The 25,362-nt window shown below is 39.0% G+C and overlaps 1 protein-coding gene across 5 annotated transcripts in view; it reads left to right on the top strand.

The window, feature by feature from the left end:
* The window catches only part of FBXL4 (F-box and leucine rich repeat protein 4), a 71,797-nt gene that overhangs the window by 35,471 nt on the left and 10,964 nt on the right, over positions 1–25,362 (top strand). For 3 of the 5 annotated variants that reach the window (XM_086744518.1, XM_086744519.1, XM_086744520.1), the window contains 3 exons: positions 8,391–8,462; positions 9,702–10,014; positions 18,684–24,002. In XM_086744518.1, coding sequence (XP_086600644.1) covers positions 8,391–8,462; positions 9,702–10,014; positions 18,684–18,847 — 549 coding nt within the window. In that variant the 3' untranslated portion in view covers positions 18,848–24,002. Of the gene's footprint in view, positions 1–8,390; positions 8,463–9,701; positions 10,015–18,683; positions 24,003–25,362 lie in introns of those variants that run through there. The other 2 variants (XR_015258119.1, XR_015258120.1) reach the window with 2 other exon arrangements.

The raw sequence follows: 25,362 nt of genomic DNA, 5'->3' as shown, positions 1-25,362 counted from the left end.
TCTTAACAAGATTACCTTTTACATTTGTATGAGGTGTTTGTAATTACAAATATTTATAGCAATAGCAGCACTCAGATTGGAATAAAATTGTCTGCTTTCATCTAGGATTTTCTTGGTTGTGTGGTTTTTTTTTTGTTTGTTTGGGGTTTTTTGTTTGTTTTTTTTTGTTGTTGTTGTTTTTTGTTTTACCACAGGTAGTTCTAGTATGGTAAAACTTTCTCTGGGGCAGTACCTATGAAATAGAACTTCACTGTCGTAAGATAAATATTGTGATAGAGTACAGTTATATGTTTTCAAATAGTTGATGGAAAACACCAAACCAACATTTCTGCAGTATTTTTGTTACTAGAAGCCAAAATTGGAGGGAAGAACTTTGTTGCTGAGCTGTGTTATTGAGGAGTGTTCTGGTTTTGTTAGTGAGGGGGGGCTAAGGTGGTAGCTTCTGTAGGAAGCTGCTAGAAGTCGCTCCCCTTTATTCAGTGGACTTGGCTGGGCCTAGGGCGGACCCACTGCTGGCCAAGGCCGAGCCGATTGGTAGCAGAATGTCCCGTGATAACGCCTCTGCGATAACGTATTTAAGAAAGGGAAAACAGAAAAAAGAGAGAGGAGAGAAGATGTGAAGAAGCTGAGTGGGGGCAGAGGCGCAGAGCGGGAGGCGCAGGCCTCATGGGCCTTGCAGGCCTCACCCTCTGGCCTCTCGCCAGGCAGCCGACTGGGCCCGACTCGGTCCAGCCCGGCTGCAAGAAGTGGAGAGGAGATGAGAAGTGAATAAGATGTAAAAAAGATCCTGAGAGACATCTACCAGCCTGTTGTGAGGAACAGCTGCAGACGCCAAGGTCAGTGAAGAAGGAGGGGGAGGAGTAATGCGGCTCCTGGCCAAGATTCCCCTGCAGCCTGTGGTGATGACCATGGTGGAGCAGGTTGTCCCCCTGCAGCCCATGGAGGTCCACGGAGGAGCAGAGATCCACTTGGAGCCCGTGAAGGACCCCGTACCGGGGGAGGTGGATGCCTGAAGGCGGCTGTGGCCCGTGGAGGGCCTGCTGGGACAGCTGTTCTGAAGGGACTGCACCTCGTGGAAGAGATGACCCACGCCGGAGCAGTTCCACGAAGGACTGTGGCCTATGGGTGGGACCCCACAATGGAGCAGGGGAGGAATGTGAGGAGTTCTTCCCCCGACCATGAAGCAGCGGCGTGAAACAACGTATGATGAACTGACCGCGACCCCCATTCCCTCTTCCCCCCTGTGCCGCTCAGGAGGGGAAGGTGGTAGAGATAATGTTAAGCTTGGGAAGAGGGAGGGGTGGAGGGAGGTTATCTTGTTCTCTGTCTCATTATCCTGCTGTTTGTAGTAATAAATGAATAGTTTTCCCCAAGTCGAGTCTGTTTTGCCCGTGACGGTAACTTTAAGGATTTCTCCCTGTCCTTATCTCAAACCTCGAGCCGTTTTTCTTATATTTTCTCTCCCTGTTCTCTTGGAAGGTGGGGGGAGTGAGAGAGAGACTGCGTAGTCTGGCCCTGATCAGGGCTGAACTACGACAAGGAGGGAGAATTGATTATTGTTTCTTTATTTTTCAAGGAGTCTTTCTGGAACCTCCTTTTATCAAGTTTTACATATAGAAAGAAATTGCCATTCCAAAGATACCTTAATCACATACAGTAATAGCTGTAGTCTTAAAAAAAAAAAATAAATGAATCCAGTGATGTACTGCTATCAAGATTCCTTGTCTCCGCATGATGCAGGAACACATAGCAATTGCTATTCGCTAGGGCATTTCTGGGAGTCCTAAAGCTGAATTAACATTTAGTTGAGTGTCTCAATTATTTTCTCTGAAATTGAAAAATTTAAAGCCAGTTTAAAAGCCATCGCATACCTCAGGTGATGATCACATCATGTATGTGACCTGTCTATATTAAACCAGTGTGTATTTCTTAGGTCCCTGCATGTCCCCTCTGTTATGTTAGTTCTTATGGGCGAAAACTACTTGCTGCCCATGGAATCACTAACAATTGCACCTTTCAGAAACACATCCTTGGTGAAAAGCAGGGTATGGTGGCTGTTAAGTAGGATTAGTCTTACCACAGGAGATTTGAACTGTTGATGTGAAATTGGGAAGGGGATAAACTTGTAGTCACTAGACTGCCTTTCCAAAAAGCTTGGCCTCGATTCTGGTAGTCAGGCTGTTCTGTAAACACTTCCAAATACTCTTTTGATTCAGATTACTTGATCCCAATAGATAACCTGTGTGAGACTATTATCTCAGTGTCAACTGATAAGTACCGCATGCATGATGTCTCTTCCTGATTTGCCAAGAACTTGTTTGTACTTTTCTTAAAGCAAGTCGTGGTTTCCTTTCTCTCTGTTTTCTCATTGACTTGATAGTCAGCTTTTTGTTTCACCATGGTGTTGTGGGACTCAAAGGGACCTGGCTAGATCAGTCAGGAGATCATCAGACTTTAATGTGAGGGTTGTGGGTTTGAGTCCCACGTTGAGCACCAAAAAGGCTGTTGTGGTTTAGCACTAGTCACCACGTAGTTGCTCACTCTTCCTCCCCCTCCCCAGTGGGATGGAGGAGAGAATCGGGAAGAAAGGAGAACTCATGGGTTGAGATGAAGACAGTTTACTAGAATAGCAAAGGAAAATGACAATATAACAAAATATAGGATACTAAAATATATAAAATGGCCAATGCACAATTTCTCACATTCCGATGCCTCAGTAACCGATACAGCCCATACGAGGCAGTGATCGCAGAAGTGAAACTGAGCAGCAAGCAGAGGAGCAAAAGGGAGAGCTGCCCCCTGACCAACTCCAACTTTTATACTGACCATGACATTTATGACTCTCTTTGGCCAGTTTGGGTCAACGTACACTGGCTATACCACTCACAGCTTTCTCCACCTGCACATTAGTGAAACCTGGGAAGCTGGACAGTGTCCTTGGTCTCTTTACCCACAAGTAACAGCATCAGTGTATTTATCAATGTTCTTCACATACCAAATCCCATACAAAATCCAAAACACCGCGGCTACTGAGAGGAGGTTTAGTTCCACCCTAGCCAAAACCAGGACACATGGGGTTCTCCATGCATATGTGTTCAGCATTAAAAGGTTTGGTTTTACTTGCAATAACCTGGCAGATCTTTTTTACTATTAAGGAGGAAGTTCTGTTTGGCATGTTAACTTTCTAATTTCTGTATCATCTTTACTTTGTGACTGCATGCAGAAAGATGTGATGCAGACTTATGTCTTTTGTGTGTGTTGTATGTCTCACTTGGTTCTCCAACAGGACAATTCTACTCTGTGGCATGCTGCAGGCCTTGTGTTACCTATAAGGAGAGTTTCTAAAGTTACTTTACACACTAATGTGTATGTGGTAATACTTGTGTGCAGGACAATGCAGTTGTGTAGGGAGGGGTTTTGTATCTGCAGTGGTGATAGAAGTAGCACTCGTGATGTGCGTGCTGAAATTTGAGACGTTTTGGTCTAATCTGTTGCCACAGTTGTGTGTTTGTCTGACTGAGTCAGCTGGTTCCAGCCTCCTTTGCTGTACATTTATGCTTTTTGAGAACAAAAGGGAAGCTTCTGCCCAGATCATGAATAGAAGAACCTTCCAGTGCATTTCTGAGAATATTTTCTTTTTTTTTTTTTTTTTGCTAAAGCAGATGTAGCTTTACTGAAGGATTGACTTCTGAGAATAAGGATGTCAGAGAGACGTGGAAGATTTCATTGGCCTGACCTTAATCTGTAGTTCTCCAGTTCTCCTTTCTATCTGCTGCTTTTCAGATTACAAGTATTTTTATTAGGAAGACAGAATACTTGGAGTACCCTGTCAAGTTACTTCCTTATTACCACATTTACCCCTTCTCATTCAGGCAAGGTTGAATTTTCTGTCTTGGATTTTCATGCAGATTATTAGTTGTTACTAAATGGAATAATATTGTTAGGTGTTCTGTCAGATAAATAGGCTCCCAAAATGTAAATGCGTAGTATCAAATGTCTACTGACTGTTTGGTGTCCTATAGTAATTGCTGAATTGCTGTTGTCAACTGTTAGCTAAGTGTGTTAAGATTTATACACAAACAGCATGTGACAGCTGTTGATTGGGTACTGGATATTCGGGGTTCCACAATTCTTTACCAGCGGACTGATCAAATCTTTAGTCATGTTTGTGGAGTAAGCTTGTCTAAACATGGTATCCAGTACCATTGGTTAATATAGTCCGAAAGACCCTGATCCTAACATAAAAGCAAATCTTTTTTACAGTGTAGGTCTGTAGAGTAAGATGAAAACGCTACCTGGAAACAGGGATAAATACTGTGATAGAATCTGTTATTAAATATAACAACCTCATAAATTTATATGCAAAGGCAACTCACTGCATAGACTCTTCAAGATGCATTTTTTTTTTATGGAGAGAAAAGTAACTGAAATATGAAGAAGAAGTTGTCTTTAGGAATGTTATATTAATTCTTTCTTGTTGTGGAAAAATGCAATATTCTTGTTGTGGTGAGCTTGCAAATGTAGGCAGGTTATCTGATATCTGCCTGCAACTAATGTTCTGTAAGTATTTGAAAGCAAGTGGAGACAACTGGATTTGAGGCGGGAAAGGGCAGGGAGGGCTAGAGATGAGGTCGTCATTTGGAAATGGTAAGAAAAAATAATACAACTTTGGTTGTCCTCTCATGTAATGCAATTGGACAGGGGTAGGGATTAAAGGAATTTTTTTTTTTTACCTCTAACTTAAATTTTTAGTTTAAAAAAAAAACCCAAAATTTAAGTCCTGCATAATTCAATTTTTCCTTCGACAAAGTGGTTAACTGGAGAATTAGTAACTCTGTGATTAAAAACATAGCAAACAAGGGAAACCATACTTAAAGAAGGGAGGAAGCAGTCTTTTTAATGAGATTTTAAGATTACTTTCTTTCAACATTCACTTCACTGAAAAATTTGAAGAAAAAATTGCAGGAGAATAAAAGTCTTGTAAAATATTTAGGCTCTCAACTTATTTCATGGAGAAGCTGGAAGAATTCCCAGCTTATGTCAGATGCAGTTCTTCTGAGAAGGGGAAAAACAGGAGGATAGGGTAGACCATTTTATTTGGCCCCTTTGAAGTCTTCTGTTGTCTGTGCCATCTTGAAAAATTTGATTATTTTAGTACTTTGTTTTGCCTTTGATAGCAGAAGAAATTTACACCACTGAAGCTATGCCATACATTACTCCACAAAGAAAAAGTAATTCTTGTCTGAAGTTTGTTTCCACAGTGAGTTTTTGTTGTTGTTTGTTTTGGTTTTGTTTTTAAATCATCCACTCTTTTCTTTTCTCAAACTCTGTAAAGAGGAGCAGGTACAAAGCCAAACCTTACCTTTGGTTCAGGGAAAACTCAAAAAAATCTCCAACCCATGCATGTCTTGGCTACTAAGCTTAATAATATTATTACATGGGTAGTCTTTGATTTGACTGTCTCTCCTTGGCTGAGAAAGTGACATTAGACTTTGTCCAGGTTAAAGCTTGCTCATCCAGGATTTAGGTGGCCTCTTAGCTCTTCTTGTAAAACACTCTAACTTCTGAAGTTTGGCCTGTGTTACAGCTTCAGGGTCGGCCAATTGCCTCGCTCCTTCTCCTTTGCTTAAATAGGAGTGCTATCACTCATCTTGTATTGCAAGTCAGAGAGATGAATTGTACAGACAGATGGCTTGAAACAGACAGGTTATTACAATGATAGTCCTTCTATATGTAGTGCATATGGATTCTGTGAGCTGCCATTCTGTCCTGCTATTTTCATGTCCTTTGCCACCTGGATTCTCAATTGACTGAGGCACAACTAGGCATGCACAAAAGGTTTTTTTTTCTTATTTTTTGACATATGCAAACCCTGCCTCAGTTATAGAAGAACAAATACTACTTCTGAAAGAAATATGGTTTGTTGTGTGTGGGCATATTTGCACCTCAGAAGAGAAATTAATGTAGCTGCTATAATTAATGTTAAGTAGTTGTTTACTCTTGGGCTTGACTTGGCATGATTTATAATGGTATAACATGGTTCTACCAAGCTCCCTTCTATTACCTATGTTCCGAAGTCATTTTTTAAAAATTGTTTGAGTTTTTTAAAAATAATTGTTTAAATTTAGGTTTTATAGGTTGTGAAAAGATCTTTAAAAACGTGGACTCAATGCATATCGATACAGGAAGGACTGTCTCAAATTAGAGAGGGATTACAAAAGGTATTCTGAGAGATGCATTGAATTCCTGTTCAAGTCAACAAAAGTAAGGCAGTTAGCTAATCAAGATAACTATGAATATTAGTCTTCATACCTATCTCACCCCTCTGTGAAGAAGAGGAAGTATGGAATTGATCTCACATCCTACAAGCTGTTCAGAATGACTGTTCCCTTTTGTACTGGTTGTGTCAATTAAGGAAAGATAGCGCTGCTTCCCATCCTTTCAGGCCAGTGTTTAAGTTCCAATCTGGAAACTGTTACTAAAAGCTATGGTGGAATGCACCAAGGTCTTCAGCTTTCCTGTGGAGTTTGCTGAATGCCTGCAGAAACCCTGTTTAGAGCTGTGTGTGCAGTCAGAGACTGATTTATTTAGCTCTGATATTTAAGGTTTGTAGAGAGGAGTTTGGGGATTTTCCTTTCAGTTTGTGCACCCGAGTAGGTTCTAAAGCTCACAGCTTTCACTGAGCTAAATAGTAAAGGCTGTGTCTCATTCTCTTGGAGTTACTCATTTATTCAGGTTTAATGATCCAAATGAAGCATTTGCTTATTAAGTATGTTATTTAAAATGTATTAGATATTTACACATTTACTAGCTTTAAAGTGTTCTTAAGTGTTACCTCTTTAATAATGACTTTTTAGTGCTCTTGTGTCTAATTCCCTAGCTACCTTTTCTGTAAAAACATGAATGAAAGTAAAGCAAGCAAGTGGACAGTGGCTTTGTAAGACCTCTGCAAAGATATAGGTGAGGAAGGCTTACTCATAGCATCTACTTTTAGGCTGCCTTTGGGAAATCAAATCTTAGAAGGCCAAGTTGGAAGCTGCGGTTCCATACATGGCAAGTGCTGGGTGTTTCTAATTGCTCCCTGAAGACACCTACATTAGATGTCTGAAATGGTCTCCCTGAATACCCCATGCTATGTCACTATTCTGTGTCCACTAGCCTTTCAGTGCAAGGGATCAGATATTTTTTCATGGCGTTGTGACAAAGGATCATGTTCCTGCCAAGTTTCATTAGAATATAACAAACAGAGGAAATGAAAACATTTTACTGTAAACTTTCTGAAAACAAGTAAATTTATAATTTAAAAACAATCTCTAAATAAACCATACTACCCATGCATACAAATATTGTTGACTAGTGTTCTTGTAGGAATTCACTTATTAGCAGTAGATTATTTTGTCCCTTATACAGTGCTTGGGGTGGTTTTTTTTCCATTAGAAACTTCTATTGTTAATATGTTGTGAAACTTATTCCTGTTTTCAAGCTCATATGGATGACAAAGTCCTAACAAAGTGGTCAATGTTTTAAGTATGATACACAGCTATTTGTGATGTGAATCTCAGACTGTGTTGGTTTTTTTTTGGTTTTTTTTTTTTTTTTTTGCACTGTGTGTATTTCCAACTACAAAACAAAATATGGCTACAGACAATGCAGAAGAATCTTTTCTGCATCTTAGAAACACAAATAAAAACCTGTGAAGTTTCCCTTGTTGTGGAACAGAACAGCTGTGTACTTTACATTTTGTAAGATGCTTCTGATATTCCAGTCCAATTTCAGGCTGAGCAGAGTGCAGTACTTTCTGAAAAGAATGGCCATGTTAAATGGCAGGAAGATGACTGTAAAATACACATTATATCTGTTTCGGTCTGAATGCTAGTAGTGACAGGTGCTCAATGGTTGTCAGCATCCTTGTCAGCACGGAGACTCCTTTGACATTAAAGTCACCAGCTTGGTCCTGGTGCTGCGCAGCTCTATTGGCAGTTCCATCAGGCTACAGCCGATCAGCAAATGTCAGAGCCTCTGCTGTTTCTCTGGTATGTCGCCAGCCCTCTGTGTTTTCGGGCTGGCCTTGCCTGTTGTTTGAACTTGCCACACTTCTTCAGCAGATTTCCTGTGGGAAATGAGCAGATAGGTCATGGGTGTGTAGGTATCTTCAGGGCAATGCAAAACCACATCCAAAGTGACTTGCATAAAGGTTTGTAACGATTACCGTTGCTTTAAGGCAATCGATGGGTAGAGTACCCAGGGACTCATTAAGTGGCATTTGTGATGTCTGTAACAGAGTTTTGAGCTTTATTTCAGGAAATGCTGTGACAGCCTTTAATGTCTAATTGACCTCTTCTCTTTGTTTCACTTTCCATATTTCCTTCTGATGTGTTCCCCCGTGGCAGCAAACAGCCCTGCTCAGTATTCTGAACTTCTGCTCAGAGCTGCAGCACCTCAGCCTGGGCAGCTGCGTCATGGTGAGTACTTATACCACGTGAGGTGGGGGTGTGTGCGCGCGTGCCTTCTTTGCACCTACACCTGAGTTTCTTTCACAAAGACTTGTTAAATGCTAGGTTGATATTAAGCTATACTCTCTTGAAAGGTCCAGGGTGAATGCAACTTAGTCATATACTTATGGATTACATGGCAGTTTAGTTTGCCTAGAACCTAGCTTGTAGGCTTTCTCATAGTTCTTTAGCCCTTCCTAAATTTTTGAGCATTCTTTATATGCATAATCACTTTTTGTTTCCAAAACTAATAATCAAGACTTATTTATTTTTATTCAGACCAAATCATCATTCCTAGCAGATGAATGCTTTTGTGTGACCCTGCAATAATAACCATGAGAAAAATGTTTTCAGCAAAAGCCCTTTGAGTTATAGACTTGCTGGGCTCACACATTGATTTAAAGAAAGAGAGGAGGGATGGCAATTCCTGCAGGGCACTCATCTGAGCTGTGTTGCATGTGAATGCCAGAGGGGTGAGTAGTGGGATTCTGTCTTGCTGCTGTCCCTGGTGATAGACACTCCAGATAACTCATCGGGAAGACTTAGCTGACCATCCTTGTAGTTCAGGAAGCAAGCAACAAAGCAGAATTGGCTCAGCCTTCCCTCCTTTGACTCATGGACAGGAAAGGAAGGCAGTGTGACTATGTTCTTCCAAAAGTCCTTGTCTTCCTGCATTTTTTGATAGTGGATTTTGTCCCTTCTGCCTGTATAGTGGGACCCTGCTTCAGTCCCTTTGGCTTGCCCAAGGTAACTAATAAAGCTTCCATAAGGAAATGCAGCAGCTGATCAACCTAGAATGGAAAGAAGCACATTCTTAAATCTGCATGTGCTTATGGTTTCAGTGCCTATGGCCATAAAACTGGTTTTAATAATCTTTTAAAGGAAAAACAACTATGTAAAAAAAACCAGGATGGCTTTTCAAATACAAGCAACTTTTCACTGTGTTTTCACTGACGTGAAAGTGAAAATTTTAAATTCACTTAAGTGGATTTAGAATCACTTATGTCTGGGAGTTGATAGGAAATTTATTTTATTTTTGTCTTTTGTAAAAGTAGACCTCACTGTACTCTACAAGGAATAATTTTCAGAGCTCTTTAGAAATATAAATGCTTAAGACAGATCTGTAAGTGTGTTAGCAAGCAAATCTTGAAACACCTATGTATATTTGGAAAGATGATATACATGACAAACTGTTTGCTTTCCTTGCAGATTGAAGACTATGATCTTATAGCAAGCATGATGGGAGCGAAATGCAAAAAGCTTCGCAGTCTGGATTTGTGGAGATGTAAAAACATAACTGAAAGTGGAATAGCAGAATTGGCTTCAGGCTGCCAGCTTTTGGAAGAACTTGATCTTGGCTGGTGCCCTACATTACAGAGCAGTACAGGCTGTTTCACAAACCTTGCACGTAAACTCCCAAACTTGCAAAAGCTCTTTCTTACGGCCAACAGGTCTGTGTGTGACACAGACATTGAGGAGCTTGCTGCTAACTGTACACATTTACGGCAGCTGGATATATTAGGTAAGAAAATAAAGGACTATTGGTATATTTCTTACTGCATCTCAAATCCTTGCTGTTAAAAAGGAGTCTTTAAGACAAAACTGTTTTCTAGATGTATTTTTAAGGAAATATTTCTTAAAATTATGAAAAAAAAATGGAGGGAAGTTTTACGCACTGCAGTGAGTTTCTGACTTAGAATCCAGTGGTTTTACACCAACAATGTAATTTGACTGCTTAGTATGAATTGCTTAAACTGAGATTTAAATGGAAGATTTTTCCAATAGCTTTTTGTTTCATGCCTATTAATTTTTTTAACTGAAATCTTTATCTGTTGATTGTCAGAAGATCCAGTTTCTTCTCCTTCCTTCTGCTTTTGTTTGTTGTCTTATTTCTATGAAGTGTGACAAAGTACATTTATAGTGCAAGTCTGTGATCAATAAACAGGTTTCTGCTTTTATGCAATACAGATAGACCAAGCAGTATTGAATTTCTTTGTCACTTTTACCAGGAAGTGAATTTGATTCATTAAAGAGAAAAAGGTAATTAGCAGCAAAATTTAAAATGGACTTTTTAGTAAGGTGAGAAGGAAATTATGAGGGGCAAAAAGCATAGCAAATCTTAAATTTCTAATCCTGTGCTGCTTCTATAGTTAAAAATATTTTCAGAAATCTAAAGTAAATATACTTCGGGCTCTTGAGTAAGGACTTTGAGAAATTTAGTTTTGCATGATAGTGAATTTATTATTTTTATGAAGTTTATTCTTTTTATGAGGAACTTGAAGTTTTCTTTTTAAAAAAATGTAGGACAGCAGGGATATTTGTGACATCAAGGTGGGAGAAACTTCTTCATGCTTTTACTGACTTATTTTCACAGGGTTAGTTGAAAAAGGAAGATTTAAAGGGAAGAAGGCAGATAGGCTAAATATTTTAAATAATTAATCATTTTAATAAAAATATTCTATTTAGGTTGAGAGAGATGCTGGAAAGAACTGAGAGCACTTGACTTGAATAGTGTTCCAAGCAAGTTTAAGATTATCAGCATTTAGCATTTCTCTTTACAAAAACTTTACCATATGGCTTCAGGTCGTCACTGCAGTATAGCTAGCACCCTCTTCTGCTGTGAAATATGGTTTTACTCACCTCTGACTGAGAAAATTGCCTTCTGACCAACATGGGGAAGGAGGATGAACAGACAAAAACTTATCTCTACCTAGTACAAATTGTAGAGATTTGATGTATATGTCTACAGGAGGTAATGTGCTTTGCGTATCCTTAAGGAAATGTATTTTGTAGCTGGATGTCCCTGTTCAGACATGAAAAATTTCCAAACAGCATGGTGAACGAAGTCTTTCATAAACATGTATGTTCTTGTGACCACCCACTTCCATGCATTTTTATTACAATGGCATTGTGTCTGCCCACAAAGTGGTCTGACCTTGTCACTACATCAGAGGCTGCCTGATTAATAGTTCAGCTGTGTTAAGCCTACAGATAGTCTGCTACTTCTGTTGCCTCTCTGCTGGCAGTGAAGGTTTGTTGCCGCAGTTCTTTAGCATTTGAATTGTTTGACATCTTATCCATGTTTTTGTGGAAAAATAGTGTGTGAATGTGGAAAAGGAATTTCTTCTGTCCCCTGGGTGCTTACCAGTATTCCTGAGTTGAGTGGATTTGCAGTCAACCTTTCCCTGTGAGACAGCATGTTGGGTTCAGATAGGTGCTCTCCAGAGGATATCCAATAGCATCTGCAAGATCTTACCAAAACCTTAATATCCACCTTCCAGACCTTGCTTTCTTCCTTCAGTGGAATACTTAGTAGGGAGGGGAAAAAAGATTGTCTTCTGCTGTAAACAAGTTGGTACAAGATGATATGATATATGTGAAGGAGTTACCCAGCCTTTTTGGCAACAGCAAGGAAATTGCGTTCGTTTCTTTGTCTGAATACGAGAACCATTACAGTCTGTGGTTAAAAGAAAAAATTGTCAAGCAGAACCACATCGGGTCGTCTGGAGGTAGAGTTGCCAGGTGTTCCTCATGTAAGTGCAGAAGTCTGTTGTCTGAACTGAAGAGCTAGTCTCTTACAGAGCAGAAGTACTAAGAAAGTCTCAAATCTCTATATGTGCTCTAACTTTTGGCAGCTGATGTAGGGCCATCCTGTAACTATAAGCTACATAGGTGCTTAATATGTTTTGGTCCTTTTGAAGAAGTGTAACAACAGGTCTTGAAACTGTTAGAGGCCTGAGGTCAGAGCTCAGCTTTGCAAGAATAACCTTGAACAGTGGGTCTTCTCTGTGATGTAAGTGAATGAGAGGTGCTCTCATTATATCCTTTGTCATCTCCCAAGTACAGAAATACCTGGCTTGTACATGCTTTGTGAAGGGTGTAGAAGTATTGCTGCAAGGTTAGCAGTGCGTACTGTAAGATAACTTATTTTGCTTCAACAAAGCTGTATGAAAGCTTGAGGTGTTTTCCTGTATACAGGCACTTACCTAAGTAGGGATCAAAATGTCTTACCTTGCACAGTAGCCACCAGTGTTGACAGTACTATACTGGTTTCTCCCTGCAGTTGTGAGAACTTATAAACTTGTCAGGGAAAACATCTTGTTTTAGTTACAGATTATTTGTCATCACAATAGCTTCAGGACTGGAGGAGTGTAAGCCTCTGAAATAAATCTCGTTTAACTGTGTGTCGTTCTTCTAAGCGTTACAGAATGAATATTATATATACCCTGGATGGTGTTTTCAGGAGGTAGGTCCCACAGCTTGCTGCCCATCTGTCCTTTACTTAGCATCTCCATTGTCATTTGGCAATTTCCTTGTTACAGAATCAGAGGACTCCATAGAAGATGAAAATTGCCAGCTTTCAAGGGCTTCATAAACTTACTGGCCCATGTAAAGCTTTGTTTGATGGGTGGCTGTGATTGTGGTTTGTAAAACATACTTCAGAAAGTAAATTTCTGTTTAAAAAATATATAAATCATGGGTTGGATCCATACCTGCTGTATTACAATACAGTTTGAAAGAGAAAGCATGATGTGTGTCACTGAGTACATGAGGGTGTGCTTCTTGAAGTTTTAGTTCTGAGCTTTCTCTTACCCATTACATACTGAGCTGCTTGCTTACAAGTATTGTCTCCGTCTCTGCCCATGTCTTTTCCGCTGACTGACATGGCAGGTTTCCACCTTGCAGTAGAGTAATCCAGCTGTGATCATCTGACAGCTTTGTAGTGATGGAGTACATCATCCAGTGCTATCGAAAGTTAAGTGGACGCCTCTAGACCTGTAGTTGAAAACAAGTCTTCAAAGTGTGATCAGCGTTGAGCAATGTGACGAGTCGGATGACAACCTGAATTGGCAGTGCTGAAAGCATTTTTTTTTTGTACATCATATTGGCTGCTTAGTTCTGTTGCTGTGGGGCTACCAGCTGCTGTCAAGGATGAATTATAAGTCATCTTAACCTCACTCCCCAAAAGTCCTGACTGCCTCCGTCCTGCACGAAAAGAGTAATGAAAAGTAGACACCCTTGTTACCACAAAATTTATGTATTCCTGTCTACATACCAACACCTCCCACACCTTCCTGAGCAACAGAAAACCCAACTGCCCCCTTGCCAGCTGTCAGAATTGTCAGCTTTATCTTGAGAGCATCAACACGTAGTTAGTCAATTCAAACATGAAAATGTGTAGCGTGTTAAAATTTGGAATTTGAGTTGTGTGCAATAGCTTGAACAATGTAAAGAATAAAAGGCTGATCTGGCTGGTCTAGGGGAGGAAAGGAAATGAACATTTGAGGGAATAGTGCTGGTTGTCTTCAGAGTCTCTACTCTTAAATATTATTTGATGTGTAGTAGTATTCCTTGCCCTAGAAATTGGGGCTCTGGCAATTTTATAGCCATCATACACAGGTCTCCTGAACAGCTGTTGAGTTTGAAGACTTGGATATATGATAGATATAAATGAAATAATTTACAGCTAATAAACCTAATTGTTTTAGAAAAAAAATTATTACTCAGAAGTGCTTTTTACAAAGGTGATACTAGAGTATTTTTCCAGAGAATAAACTGAACAACAGAATTAAATAGCAAATTTTAATATACTAGTTATGTGTGTATATTCTGAGAAATGGCTGATTAGTCCATGTAGGAAAAGTTGTAGTAAATAACAAAGGTCCAGAAGCCTCCAAACTCTAGAAAAAAGGCACTGTATAGGTAACAAGCAGGATACATTGTTTTTCAAAAGCAAAGGAAAATGTGCTGTATTGCACTTCTGAAATGCTTTCGAACATACTTTTAAGAAAAATACATCACAAATTGTACATTGTATAAATAAAAGTAAGGCTGTGGATGATGATTGCATATCCCATGGTGTGAATAACCAAACCCCAAACAGATTGCTGGCCTTTTCTAGCTTTTAGAAAAAGGTATTTCCTAACATAAAATTTTAAGTCTGAGAAGGAAAGAAGAATCAGGTGCAGTAAAACATGCAACTCAAGATGGCCTACTTAGATAATTTTTTTTTTTTTTTTTAAATTGATTTGTAACTTAGTCTTAAATGAAATGGTAGGAGAACTGTCGAAGTTCAGGTAGGAAGCAATGAAGAACATCCTACACAAGAAATCTGTGACTAGGCATCTAGATGTAACATTTTTGTAGAAACACACATTTGGATCTTGAAGCGTAAAGTCTGTGATGCGTAAATGAGACTGGTTTTAAATGGAGGTGCTGATGCAGTAGCAATTTTAAGGCTTGGTGGAAAAAAGATGAGTAGCATAATGTGTTGTTCCTAGAGTTTAAGTTGGAATGGTAGAGCAGATCCTGATAGAATGGTAGGACAGCGGTAATATGGCAAAATTTATGGTCAAGTGAAGTGAATAACTAAAGCATATTCCAGCATATGGCCATAGGGACTGTTACATGAACCACCAGACAGTTGTGGTGACAATGATCATATGATGATAAAGGAGTTAAAATTCACAAGATTAATGACAACCTTTGATTACCTCTGTGTAGGTGAGGTAAAATTTAGGGACGTGATAGCAAAGACTGCTTTGGGGTGATGTTAAATGATGTCTCAAAGCAACTAATCTGAGAGCCTGCCATAGAAGAAGTGAAGACCACGCTTAGATACCCTGTTGCTTATGCAGAAGAGTACAGGAGACTACTAAAAACAGAGGCATCTTTCTGGAAGTGAATCCTGTTCAGAAAAGGAAAATAGGAAGATGAACCCTACAAAGTGAAACAATATCACAGTAAGGCAGTATGAGATATTGAGAAACCATTGGCTAAAGGTAAATGCTAAAACGGTGTTTCAGATATGTTAGAAGTTGTCTACAGGAGAGTTTCTGAGGTTAGTAGATACTTCAGATGTGAAGGATCACTCAGATAACAAGAAGGCTGTTGTAAGAGAACTGTTGTCTGTCCCTTAGTGTTCGTGGCAAGGGGCATCAAGTGGGCTGCTACATCACAGCCTCCAGGAGATTAGCCTGGAAAGTTGCCTTAAATTGGAATGCAAATACAGAAAGCTTTTGAACAGATTAATACATTGAACAATAATAAATTGTTAGAACTAAATGTCATTTATGCAGTGGTTCTAAATGAGCTCAAATACAGGGCTATGGAAATCTTATTTCTGGTGTGTGATCTGTCCCTTAAATCAGCTTCAGCACTAGAGGAATGAATGGTTACAAATGTGGCACCGTCTTCTGTTAGAAGCTACAAAACAGTAAGATCATCTTTTACTCTGTGTAAACCATTTGCAACCATAAGAAAGTCAGTCAGTCAGTGGACGTGAAGACTATTAGGATATTTTGAAGGAGAGCTGTGTCCATCCCTCTGAGGATAGCATAGTTATGCCTCTCCAGTCTTTTTAGAATTCCTTGGAGTTCTTGGTGAAGGTGAGCAGTGATCCAGTCCCTAGAGGAGTGTGTTTTCAAATGCTTTAGCCAGGGTTGTTCTGCTTTTGTAACTTAGCTGTCTTCTCCTGGATGATGAGTGTTTCAAAGACAACAGAGGACAAGAACGTCACGGCTGTGGTCAGCAAGGATTTGTATAAGTAATCCAGGCAAAGTGGTGAATAGTGGTGTACCAGAGGGTAACGCACAGGTATTCAGGACAGAAAAATCTTAAGCTGAAGAACTTTACACTGAAAAATTGCAGAATGCTTTTATGATACTTAGTAAACAGATGATAAAGCAGGAGGAAAACTGTTCCATCAAGTGCAAAGTAGTCACATGAGGCAAAATAACATTAACTAAGCATATGGTGGAGGGTGGCTATATATTAGTTACTGTTTTGTAGGAAAGAGGTCTGACAGACAATTTTTGGAAAACGTTAGCTCATTGCTCAGTGTCATTCTGACGGGCAAAGAGAAGGTTAGACTTTCTTAGGAAGACATAGAGGAAACCTCATTATACAGGTAGTGAGATTGTGTTCAGTGCACTGTATAGTTCTGGTTATACAATTTCGAAAATACTAAGTTACTGCAGAAACAGGACAACAGGGGTCCTTTAAGATGCAAAAGAGTCTGGAAGACAGACAGCCTTGAGGGAACAGAAGAGATGTCCATATGATTATGAATGATGTGAAAGTAGTGAACTGGGAATGATCTCTCACTGCTGCTTTATGATTCATTGCCCCTTAATTATTGCAATTAATAGGCAGTGGGTTTAAGGCTGTTTTTTTTCTTTTCTTTTTTTAACATTATATAGTTCAACTGTAGAACTCGTGTGAAGGGGTCATAAGTATGAAGAAATTCAGAAAAGTCATAGCATTCATGAAAGGTAGCTTTAGAAATCCCTAAACTGATAATTTCTGATAGTTGAGAAGATCCACCAGTGAAAAGCTGCTTCAAAAATCTTCTCTTGCCCTTTCTTTTTTTCCTTCTTTTAAATTTTTTTTTAGTAAGCATTATTGGCCCTGACCATAGACAAGATCCTGAACTAGATGGCTTTTTGGAGTGCAGTTCAGCTGTGTAAGTTGAAGTGTCTACCAGCAGATGCCTGCAGTCGTGCTGGATGTATAAACTCTTTTTAGAGCCGAGAGAGCTTGGTGAGCAGTTTAGCCCACTGTAGACATGGATTGAGCTGCCCTGAAGAAAAAGAGTTAGGGGCTACTGGTGGACAAGAAGCTCAACATGAGCCAGCAATGTGTGCTAGCAGACCAGAAAGCCAACTGCATCCGGGGCCGCATCAAAAGAAGCGTAGCCAGCAGGTCGAGGGAGGTGATTCTTCCTCTCTACTCCACTCTCGTGAGACCCCACTGGAGTACTGCGTCCAGTTCTGGAGAACCCAACATAAGAAGGACATGGACCAGTTGGAGTGAGTCCAGAGGAGGGCCATGAAGGTGATAAGAGGGCTGGAGCACCTCTCCTATGAAGACAGGCTGAGCGAATTGGGGCTGGTGAGCCTGGAGAAGAGAAGGCTCCTGGGAGACACAATAGCGACCTTCTAGTACCTAAAGGGGGCTTATAAGGAAGACAGGGAGAAACTCTTTAGCAGGACCTGTTGTGATAGGACAAGGCATAATAGTTTTAAAATAGAGGGAAGTAGATTTAGACTGGACATTAGGAAAAAAATTTTTACGCTGATGGTGGTGGAACACTGGAACAGGTTGCCCAGAGAGATGGTAGGTGTTCCATCCCTGGAAACATTTAAGGCCAGGTTCGACAGCTCTCTGAGCAACCTGATCTAGTCGAAGATGTCCCTGCTTCTTGCAGGGGGTTGAACTAGATGACCTTTAAAGGTCCCTTCCAACCCGAACTATTCTGTGATACTGTGACATCCAGGCTTGGTTCACTTGGCCAGAGTAACCTGCCTGGCTTCCAGCCATTCCAGTAAGGCATGTATCTCATCCTCTGGGTCCAGTGTCCTGTCTGCCAGCTCTGTGTGGATGTCCTGCATGGTGTAAGGAACCCCAAGGGGCACTGGACACTTCGGGCAACTGAATCATACCCCAGTGCCCAGTCAGCTGAATCATTGACTGTACTGACTAGATTTCAATCACCTATAATGGGTGTGTAGATGCATGCTTATAAACACCTATTTATTTGATTTCTGACTGAATCCCGTGTTTGATCTGCCTCTGTGAGACACTTAAGGAGTTCAGTCACCGTGGTCACGTTTTTAGCAGGGGTAAATAGTGTGGTTTCTGTTATGGTTAGTGTATATATAGGTATGATTGCTTGTCTCTTGAAGAGCTGTCCCTGCATGTGTGTAATACTCACACTCACTCTGGAGTCCTAGAAGCCTTCTGATGTATTTGGAATTGGAGTAACCCACAATAGCTTGTGTGCTGTGCTGGCAAGTGCAGTCAGCAGGAGAGTTATGAGAGCATGAGTGTAGCATACTGTGTCCCTTGCTGCCAAAGCCCAGGATCTGGTCACTGGGAGGTCTTGTGGCTTTGGGTACTTGGCTTAGAGATTCCCCTTGAAGTTGTCATGTTGTCCCCAATAGAAAATGATGGAGTTATGTAAGCGGTTGAGTTAAGGAAGCACAACAGGCTTCTTAAAGGTAAAAATTCCGGACTGTCTCTGAGAAGCTTTTAGTCTGAAATCTAACTGAAATAATCTAAATGACAATTGTGTTACAGTAGCATTTTTTTCATGACATATGAAGCTTAGCAGCTTTAAAAAGAAATGCTGTTCTCAGTAACTTCACAATTTGTTTTGTTTGTTTGTTTGTTTGTTTTTTTTTTGAACAGGGACAAGGATGGTAAGCCCTGCATCTTTAAGAAAATTGCTGGAGTCTTGTAAAGATCTTTCTTTACTTGATGTGTCCTTCTGTTCACAAATTGATAATAGAGTTGTCCTAGAACTGAATGCCAACTTTCCTAATGTGTTCATAAAGAAGAGTTTCACCCAGTGACTCACTACATATGCTGCCGCGGAATTCGTTTGACAGAGCTGTTTCCTGTGAATTTGTGCTGACTTTTTAATGAAGAATATAAATCCCTTATGAAATAGTGGAAAGTATTAATTATCTACACAAATGGGTAAAATACATTTAAACGTATTATGCATTTCTTAAAGAGTTAATATTGTATCTAAGAATTGTTTTACTCTGTGTTAATTGCTGGTACTGCATGTTTTTAAATACCAGCCACAGGGGTGGCTTGAATGAGAAAATTAATAACGTCTTCTTAAATGTCCCTTTATGGGGTGTTGCACACAATAAACTATGTTAATATCCAGGTGAAAGCAGAAGTTCAGTATTTAGCAGTAAGGAAAAGATGGGTGCTTCCTTTTTATGTATATGTGTTTGTGTGTGTATATATAAATGTATACAGGTGTATTTGTATATACATATACAGATACTGTAGCATTCAAGTTTGGCCTGCAGCATAAGATCTGGCCTATAATTAGTTGTTTGAAAACCTGTTTAAACTTGTGTGAGAATGGATTGAAAAGGCACCTTATCTTCTTCATTTTTTTTGGCAGTGGATTGTATCTGATACACTTTTCTCCCTTCCTCCACTTGAAATAGGTGGTAGTGATGTTTTACAGTCCACAGATAAATGCAAGAACTTTCTGCCTGAACTTAGAGCAGAAATGAAAGAGGAAATTGCCAGCTGCTTCTTGGTATTGGATATAAAGTTTGAGCCAGGTACTTAGTGTCGTCAGTGGTAATGTGTGGAAAACTCCAAAGCAATTTTCTCTTCAAATTTCTGTTGTAGTCAAGACTTGATTTGTGATACGTCTGGTTATCTTGCAGAGTACCATAAAAAAAATAGAACTTGGGGTACTGCATTAGCAGCTGTCCCTTACACTGGCATCAAATCTACTGTCAAGTGTAAAAACAAATCTCTTTGTTCAATAAAACAGCAATGAAAATATAATGGGTTTGAAATGAGGGCAATATAATTTTGTGATTTAATAATCACCAAACCTTAGTGCTGGATTTGGTTTGGTTTTGGGTTTTTTTTTTTGTTTTTTTTTGTTTTTTTTTTTCCAAGAGGTGATCGCTCAAAGTACTATTGCACTCTCTCTCTTTAATGCTATTTAGCCTCTGGAGAAGGAAAACTATGTTGATGGACAAATTCTAGAGGTTTCTTAATTTTGCACTTCCTTGGATGATTTTTTTTTTTCTCTTGAATACCACTACTAGAGTATGTTGCTATGTACAGCTTGAGTTTAGAATTTTACCTCTTTAGCCATTGTTGATTAATATGGACCATGAAATACAGCCTATCATTGGATATTGGTTCCTCTGTTCTTCTATTGATGGCATTTACTACCTACTGGAATAAGAAGAAAAATATTTTGTCTGGCAGAAGTACATTATTGCACTGAAGATCACTGGCAAAGAGTACTTCAGTTTATGCAGTAAATAACCAGCCGCTACTAGAGGACTGCTACAAATCATTAAAGATTTGACGATCTCTGTGACTTCTCAATGAACGCTTTTAACTCTTTGTGCTGGTGCCAATACTTTATAAACCATATCATGGAACAGCTACAGAACGTTTATCTGATTTTATAGAAAGACCTTTTTCTTCAGATTTCTAATTTTTACAGAATCTCTTGAGAATTCCAGATCCAAAGAAGGGCACGCACAGCTGGCTTTTTGATTTTTCCTCCACACAGATGGCACTATGGGATTTCCAATAGATTATGCCATTCCTTTTTTTTTTTTTTTTTTAAGAAAACTGGACATTTTCGGAGATCTTTAGATTGATTTTCTTTTTTTTTTCTTTTTTCTTGCCCCCCCCCCCCCCCCCCGATGTCCGCTTTAGTGAGATTCTATGTGAGACCTCATTTCTTTCAATCAGGTTTGGGTTGATTTATTTTTTTGGAAACTTAGCTTTTAACTTTTTTTTTATCTGGAAGTAATATTTTTCATTGTAATAAAGTATTAAACATTATTGTTCTAGTCATAGGAGAACACAGGTTCAGATAACGGGAGTTTACAATTAACAGTTTCAAAACAAATGTTTTTGTTGTGAAATTTCACTTCTCAGGGTGCATCTGTGTTTATCTCCTTTGTTTTCTTAGAGATCCTTCTTGTTTGTTTTACACTGTAAATAGAATGGGATGTGGATGAAGCGATAGCCATTGTGCCTTCAAACTGGTAAACTTGGTAAATAATACAGTTTCACTTCTACAGCATTAGTGAATCAAATAGGTGTTTTTGTAATCATGTATGTGTAAATGATTTCATTCTCTATTGCTTTTTAGGTAGTATAAAGGAGGTTTAAACCGATGCTTTGTTCATACTAAAGGATTTATTTTTCTTATGTTCTTATGCTTCTTCCATTTGAAATTGTTTTTGTCAAGAATTCTCTATTGTCACTTGAAAGATAAATTGAAGTCTGCTTTTATTTGGACTATTTAAAACTTAGCTATTGCTAACACATAATTAATTCAAATAGCTGAGAAATAATTGGGAAAGACTTCCATCTCTACTTGTAGACTTTAACCTTCAGTCAGCAAATGAGAAGCTCTTTTAGCTAAGGCTTTATACATCCAAGAAGTCTTCCAGAAATGAGAGGATAGACCACACTTGACATTTCTAATATTTCCAAGATAAACAAAACAACAGGCTTTTATACCTTCCTTATACATCACAAAAAAGCAAAAATAGATCACTGACATTTTACTTCTGCTATTTTATACTTATGTGTGTATCTATTTATACATATGTATGTATAAATTATGTATATACACACGTTTGTGTATAGATTAAATTTTTTTTGTATATGTGTACATACTTATATGTATAAATGTCAAAGTTTTTCAGGCAGTATTTACTGTTGTGAAGTGAAAGTAATAGCAGAAGATTTTTCATAGCACTTCTGTTTTCAACTGTTGTAACTGGAGGTGAATGAGTTCCTCTCCACCTGTGCTGCAGGAAAAGCCTGGCCGGGAGGTGTGCTGGATTTCCTGTGTTACTTTGCCAAAGTGCCTTTTGATTTGTCTACGTGTGAAAGGTATTACAGGGTATGGTAGAATGTGAATGCAAAGTCCGATAACTACTGTGGACTGTCGCGTTCTGAAGCAGTCATATAGAGGGAAGTGTATTCTGTTTTCATTTGATCCAAAATGAATGATGGCAATTCCTCAGTTGGAGGAATTTAGTTATTCTCTAATTGGGTTGTCATCTCTGTGGTGGACAACCTCCAACACTAGACCATCCCTCAGTCATGTTACCTAAATTCTGCTTTTGAGGATATTCCATTTTATTATCTTGTGCTTTGATCTTGTCTGTCTTTCTGAAGCATTGTAAAAGATGTGCTTTGGCAATAGAAGTTAAAAAAACATTGCTAACATGTCCAAAAAAAAAAGAGGCTTTCTTTGAAGTGCTTCTCTTCTTAAATTAAAAGGGAGCTTCCGTACTGGGTGTATGAAATTGGTGTGAGGTGGCGTGTAGGTAGATATGTCATTATTTTGGTCATTTTAAAAATGAATACGATAACTTTACAATTTGAAGCATCTTCCCAGCTCTTGAAGGCTTCAATTAAATTTTGCACATGATTACATATATTAGTGAGCAGGACTCATATGGAAGAATAGTTTTGCATAGGAGTTTTGGATCTTATAATCCACTTGTACTTTAAGGTCCAAATTTCAGACCAAATGCCTTCCCACCAAAACAGAAGACTTTTGTATTTACTGCCAGGTTCTTTTCTTGGAGCTCTCATGCCAGCTTTTCCAGATCCAAGATGTCCAGTAGTCATGGTACATAGTGAGTAGAATTCATCTTACTGCATGTTAGGTCTCAAAGTTAGACATCTAGTTTAAAGGAGAAATCTGAGCACCTCTAAAGAGCTGTTAATCTCCTACTACAATAAATATTTAAGGAAAGTGAGTCATGTTCTGGGGAGCCTCTCTGGAGACTGTGGAAGCTATGATTTAGCTCAGGTTAGATACTTGGCTTTAGAATACTAAACTGACATTAATTCAATTCAGCGCTGTACTATCTGTGCTGGAATAGCAAAAAACAAGACTGGAACAACATCCATCCCCAGATCTCAAAACCTTCCAAAATCTGTCCAGAAAGAAGCAAATTAGAGATGCTGACAACTTCAAAAGTAGTGTTTTAAATAACAGGATCTACTTCTGCCCCAGAGTCCCTTAACAATCAATGCCTGTGGTATGTCGGTTTTGGGGTGGGGTTTTTTTGTTTGTTTGTTTTTTGTTTTTTTTTTCCTTTTTTCTTTTTTTTGATGGTGGAAGTACATCCTCTTTCCCTGTTCTGAAATCTCATGTACTTGACTGGCTATACATATAGTTCTGTAAATGCATGAAATTAATGGGCAAATGTAATTAATGTGTTGCAGCTATTTTGATAATCTTTCATATTGCTGTAATTAAGACTGACTAGTTTAACTGCTCTCCTGTCATCAGAAATGTTACCCACTGTGCATTTGCAAAAATTGTGTGTTTAGTCCTGGTTCTTACTGTGTGTGGCTTATTGCATCTTCTGCGATATGTTTCCCATGTCACATCTGCAGGACTACTAAATTTACAAAAAGTAGATAAAATGTAGCATTTTATTATATGGACTGTGGGGGTGACTTTATATATTGATTTACATGTTCATTATTACTCTTTTGCAATGATTCCATAAATTGTAACTTTTGAAATTACTAAGCTAGAAAATTCTGATTTAATGCGTCTGTACATGCTGTGTTAGACACAGTCAACATTTTTCCCAAATGAAGGCATTTGTCCTTTGCTGAGATGATTTTTATGTGATTTTAGATTTCTGACTTGATAATGAAACCCAGGGAGGACTCTATTAAATACTACCAGGCATGGGACAGGTTGTGATCACTGACATTAGGAAGCGCTGAGGCATGAGTCTGGTGTGTCTTAGAGATCCTCATAATCTTCCCAGAAGGGCCTCGGGTAAGAGGTGGCTCTTTTTAAGAAGATTCAGCCTCAGTAATAGCAGGGCAGTAGTGAGATTTTCCTTTTTAGCTAATGGGCTAAGTACTGTTATTTTAGTTTGAATTATGTAGCTCTAGTTTCTTCCTGTCTTGTTGTTATTTAAGAATGATAAATGGCTCAGTTAGGACAAACATCCTGTAGTCAGACACTGGAATGCACTGCCCAGGAAGGTGGTGGAGTCACCGACCATGGGGGTGTTCAAGAAACGTTTGGATGTTGTGTTGAGGGATATGATTTAGCTGAGAAGTATTGGTGATGGTTGGACTGGATGATCTTTTAGGTCTTTTCCAATCTTGATAATTCTGTGATTCTGTGAACATCCTAAATCAGAGGGGATCCTTTGTGAGGAATTAAGTTTTTCTCTTGCATGTTTTTCTCTTGCATGTTTTGTTCCCCTTTTCTAAAACCAACCAAACAAACCAAAAACCAACCAAACAAATTGAAAAACCCTCAACTATTTTTAAGCTCTTTCTTTTTCTTTGGACACTGGAGAAATGCAAATGTCAAGAAAGTTGAGGAAAGAAACAAAGGGGACTTACCCAGATTTATCTGGAAACTTACGAAAGGGTGGCCAGAGCCATTTATAGACATGAGGAAAGTAAGTGCATTGTTCTAGAACAGCTGTTATCTTTCCCAGAAATTTAATTTCCCATATAATTTCACATACTTTCATACTTCTAAGTCAAGATTTAGCATTTAGATGCTCTTGATATTGACCTTTCATATATGTGCTTGTGTAGTAATCCCAGGAGTCTCTTTGTTTCATTTTTTATGAACTACATAAAAATATTTTTTCTTCACCTACCACTGCTGAGCTGCATTTTTTGTTAAACTCTGAAATGATTTTGTGCATGCACACACAGACGTATGTAAGACTTAGTTGCTTAGAATTTTTGCAATTATTCTCTTTTTGAGGACAAATAAACTGCAGTTTGGGGGTAAAAATGGTAAAGAGAAGGCTCTGGAAAAGAGAAGGCTCAGGGGAAGTCTTGTCGATGTATAGGAATATCTGATGGAGAGGGGGAATGAAGAAGAGGGGGCCTGCAGACAGGACAAGAGGCAATGAGCACAAACTAAAACACGGGAGACTCCATCTGAATAGAAGATGACATGTTTTACGGTAAGGATGACCAAGCCCTGGCACAGGTTGCTCACAGAGGCTGTGGAGTCTTCACCCTTGTAGATATTCAGAAGCCATCTGGCAATGGTCCTGGGCTCCAAAGACTAAGATAAATATCCCTATTCTTGGATACTGATGATAGTTTCTGTTTAGAAACTGAGTTGTCTATAATATATTAGGAACAGTTCAGTTTGCATATTTTTAGTATTGGTTTACATAGATGTTATAATAAGCTGGGATTGCCATGGTTTAGGTGCCAGTTGTTTCTGCTTCCTCAGTTTCCAGCAGAGTATAGTGGTTAACTGTTCAGTGTCAAGAGCTGTTGGGTTGAACAGTCCTCTGCTCACCAGCAGGAGATGGCTTCTCTCTAT

This window comes from Chlamydotis macqueenii, chromosome 3 (genome assembly GCF_036417535.1).
Source record: "Chlamydotis macqueenii isolate bChlMac1 chromosome 3, bChlMac1.mat, whole genome shotgun sequence".
NCBI classification, from domain to species: Eukaryota; Metazoa; Chordata; class Aves; order Otidiformes; family Otididae; genus Chlamydotis; species Chlamydotis macqueenii.
The sequence above is the reverse complement of the archived record's forward strand: the minus strand, read 5'-3'. Positions and strand labels throughout refer to the sequence as shown.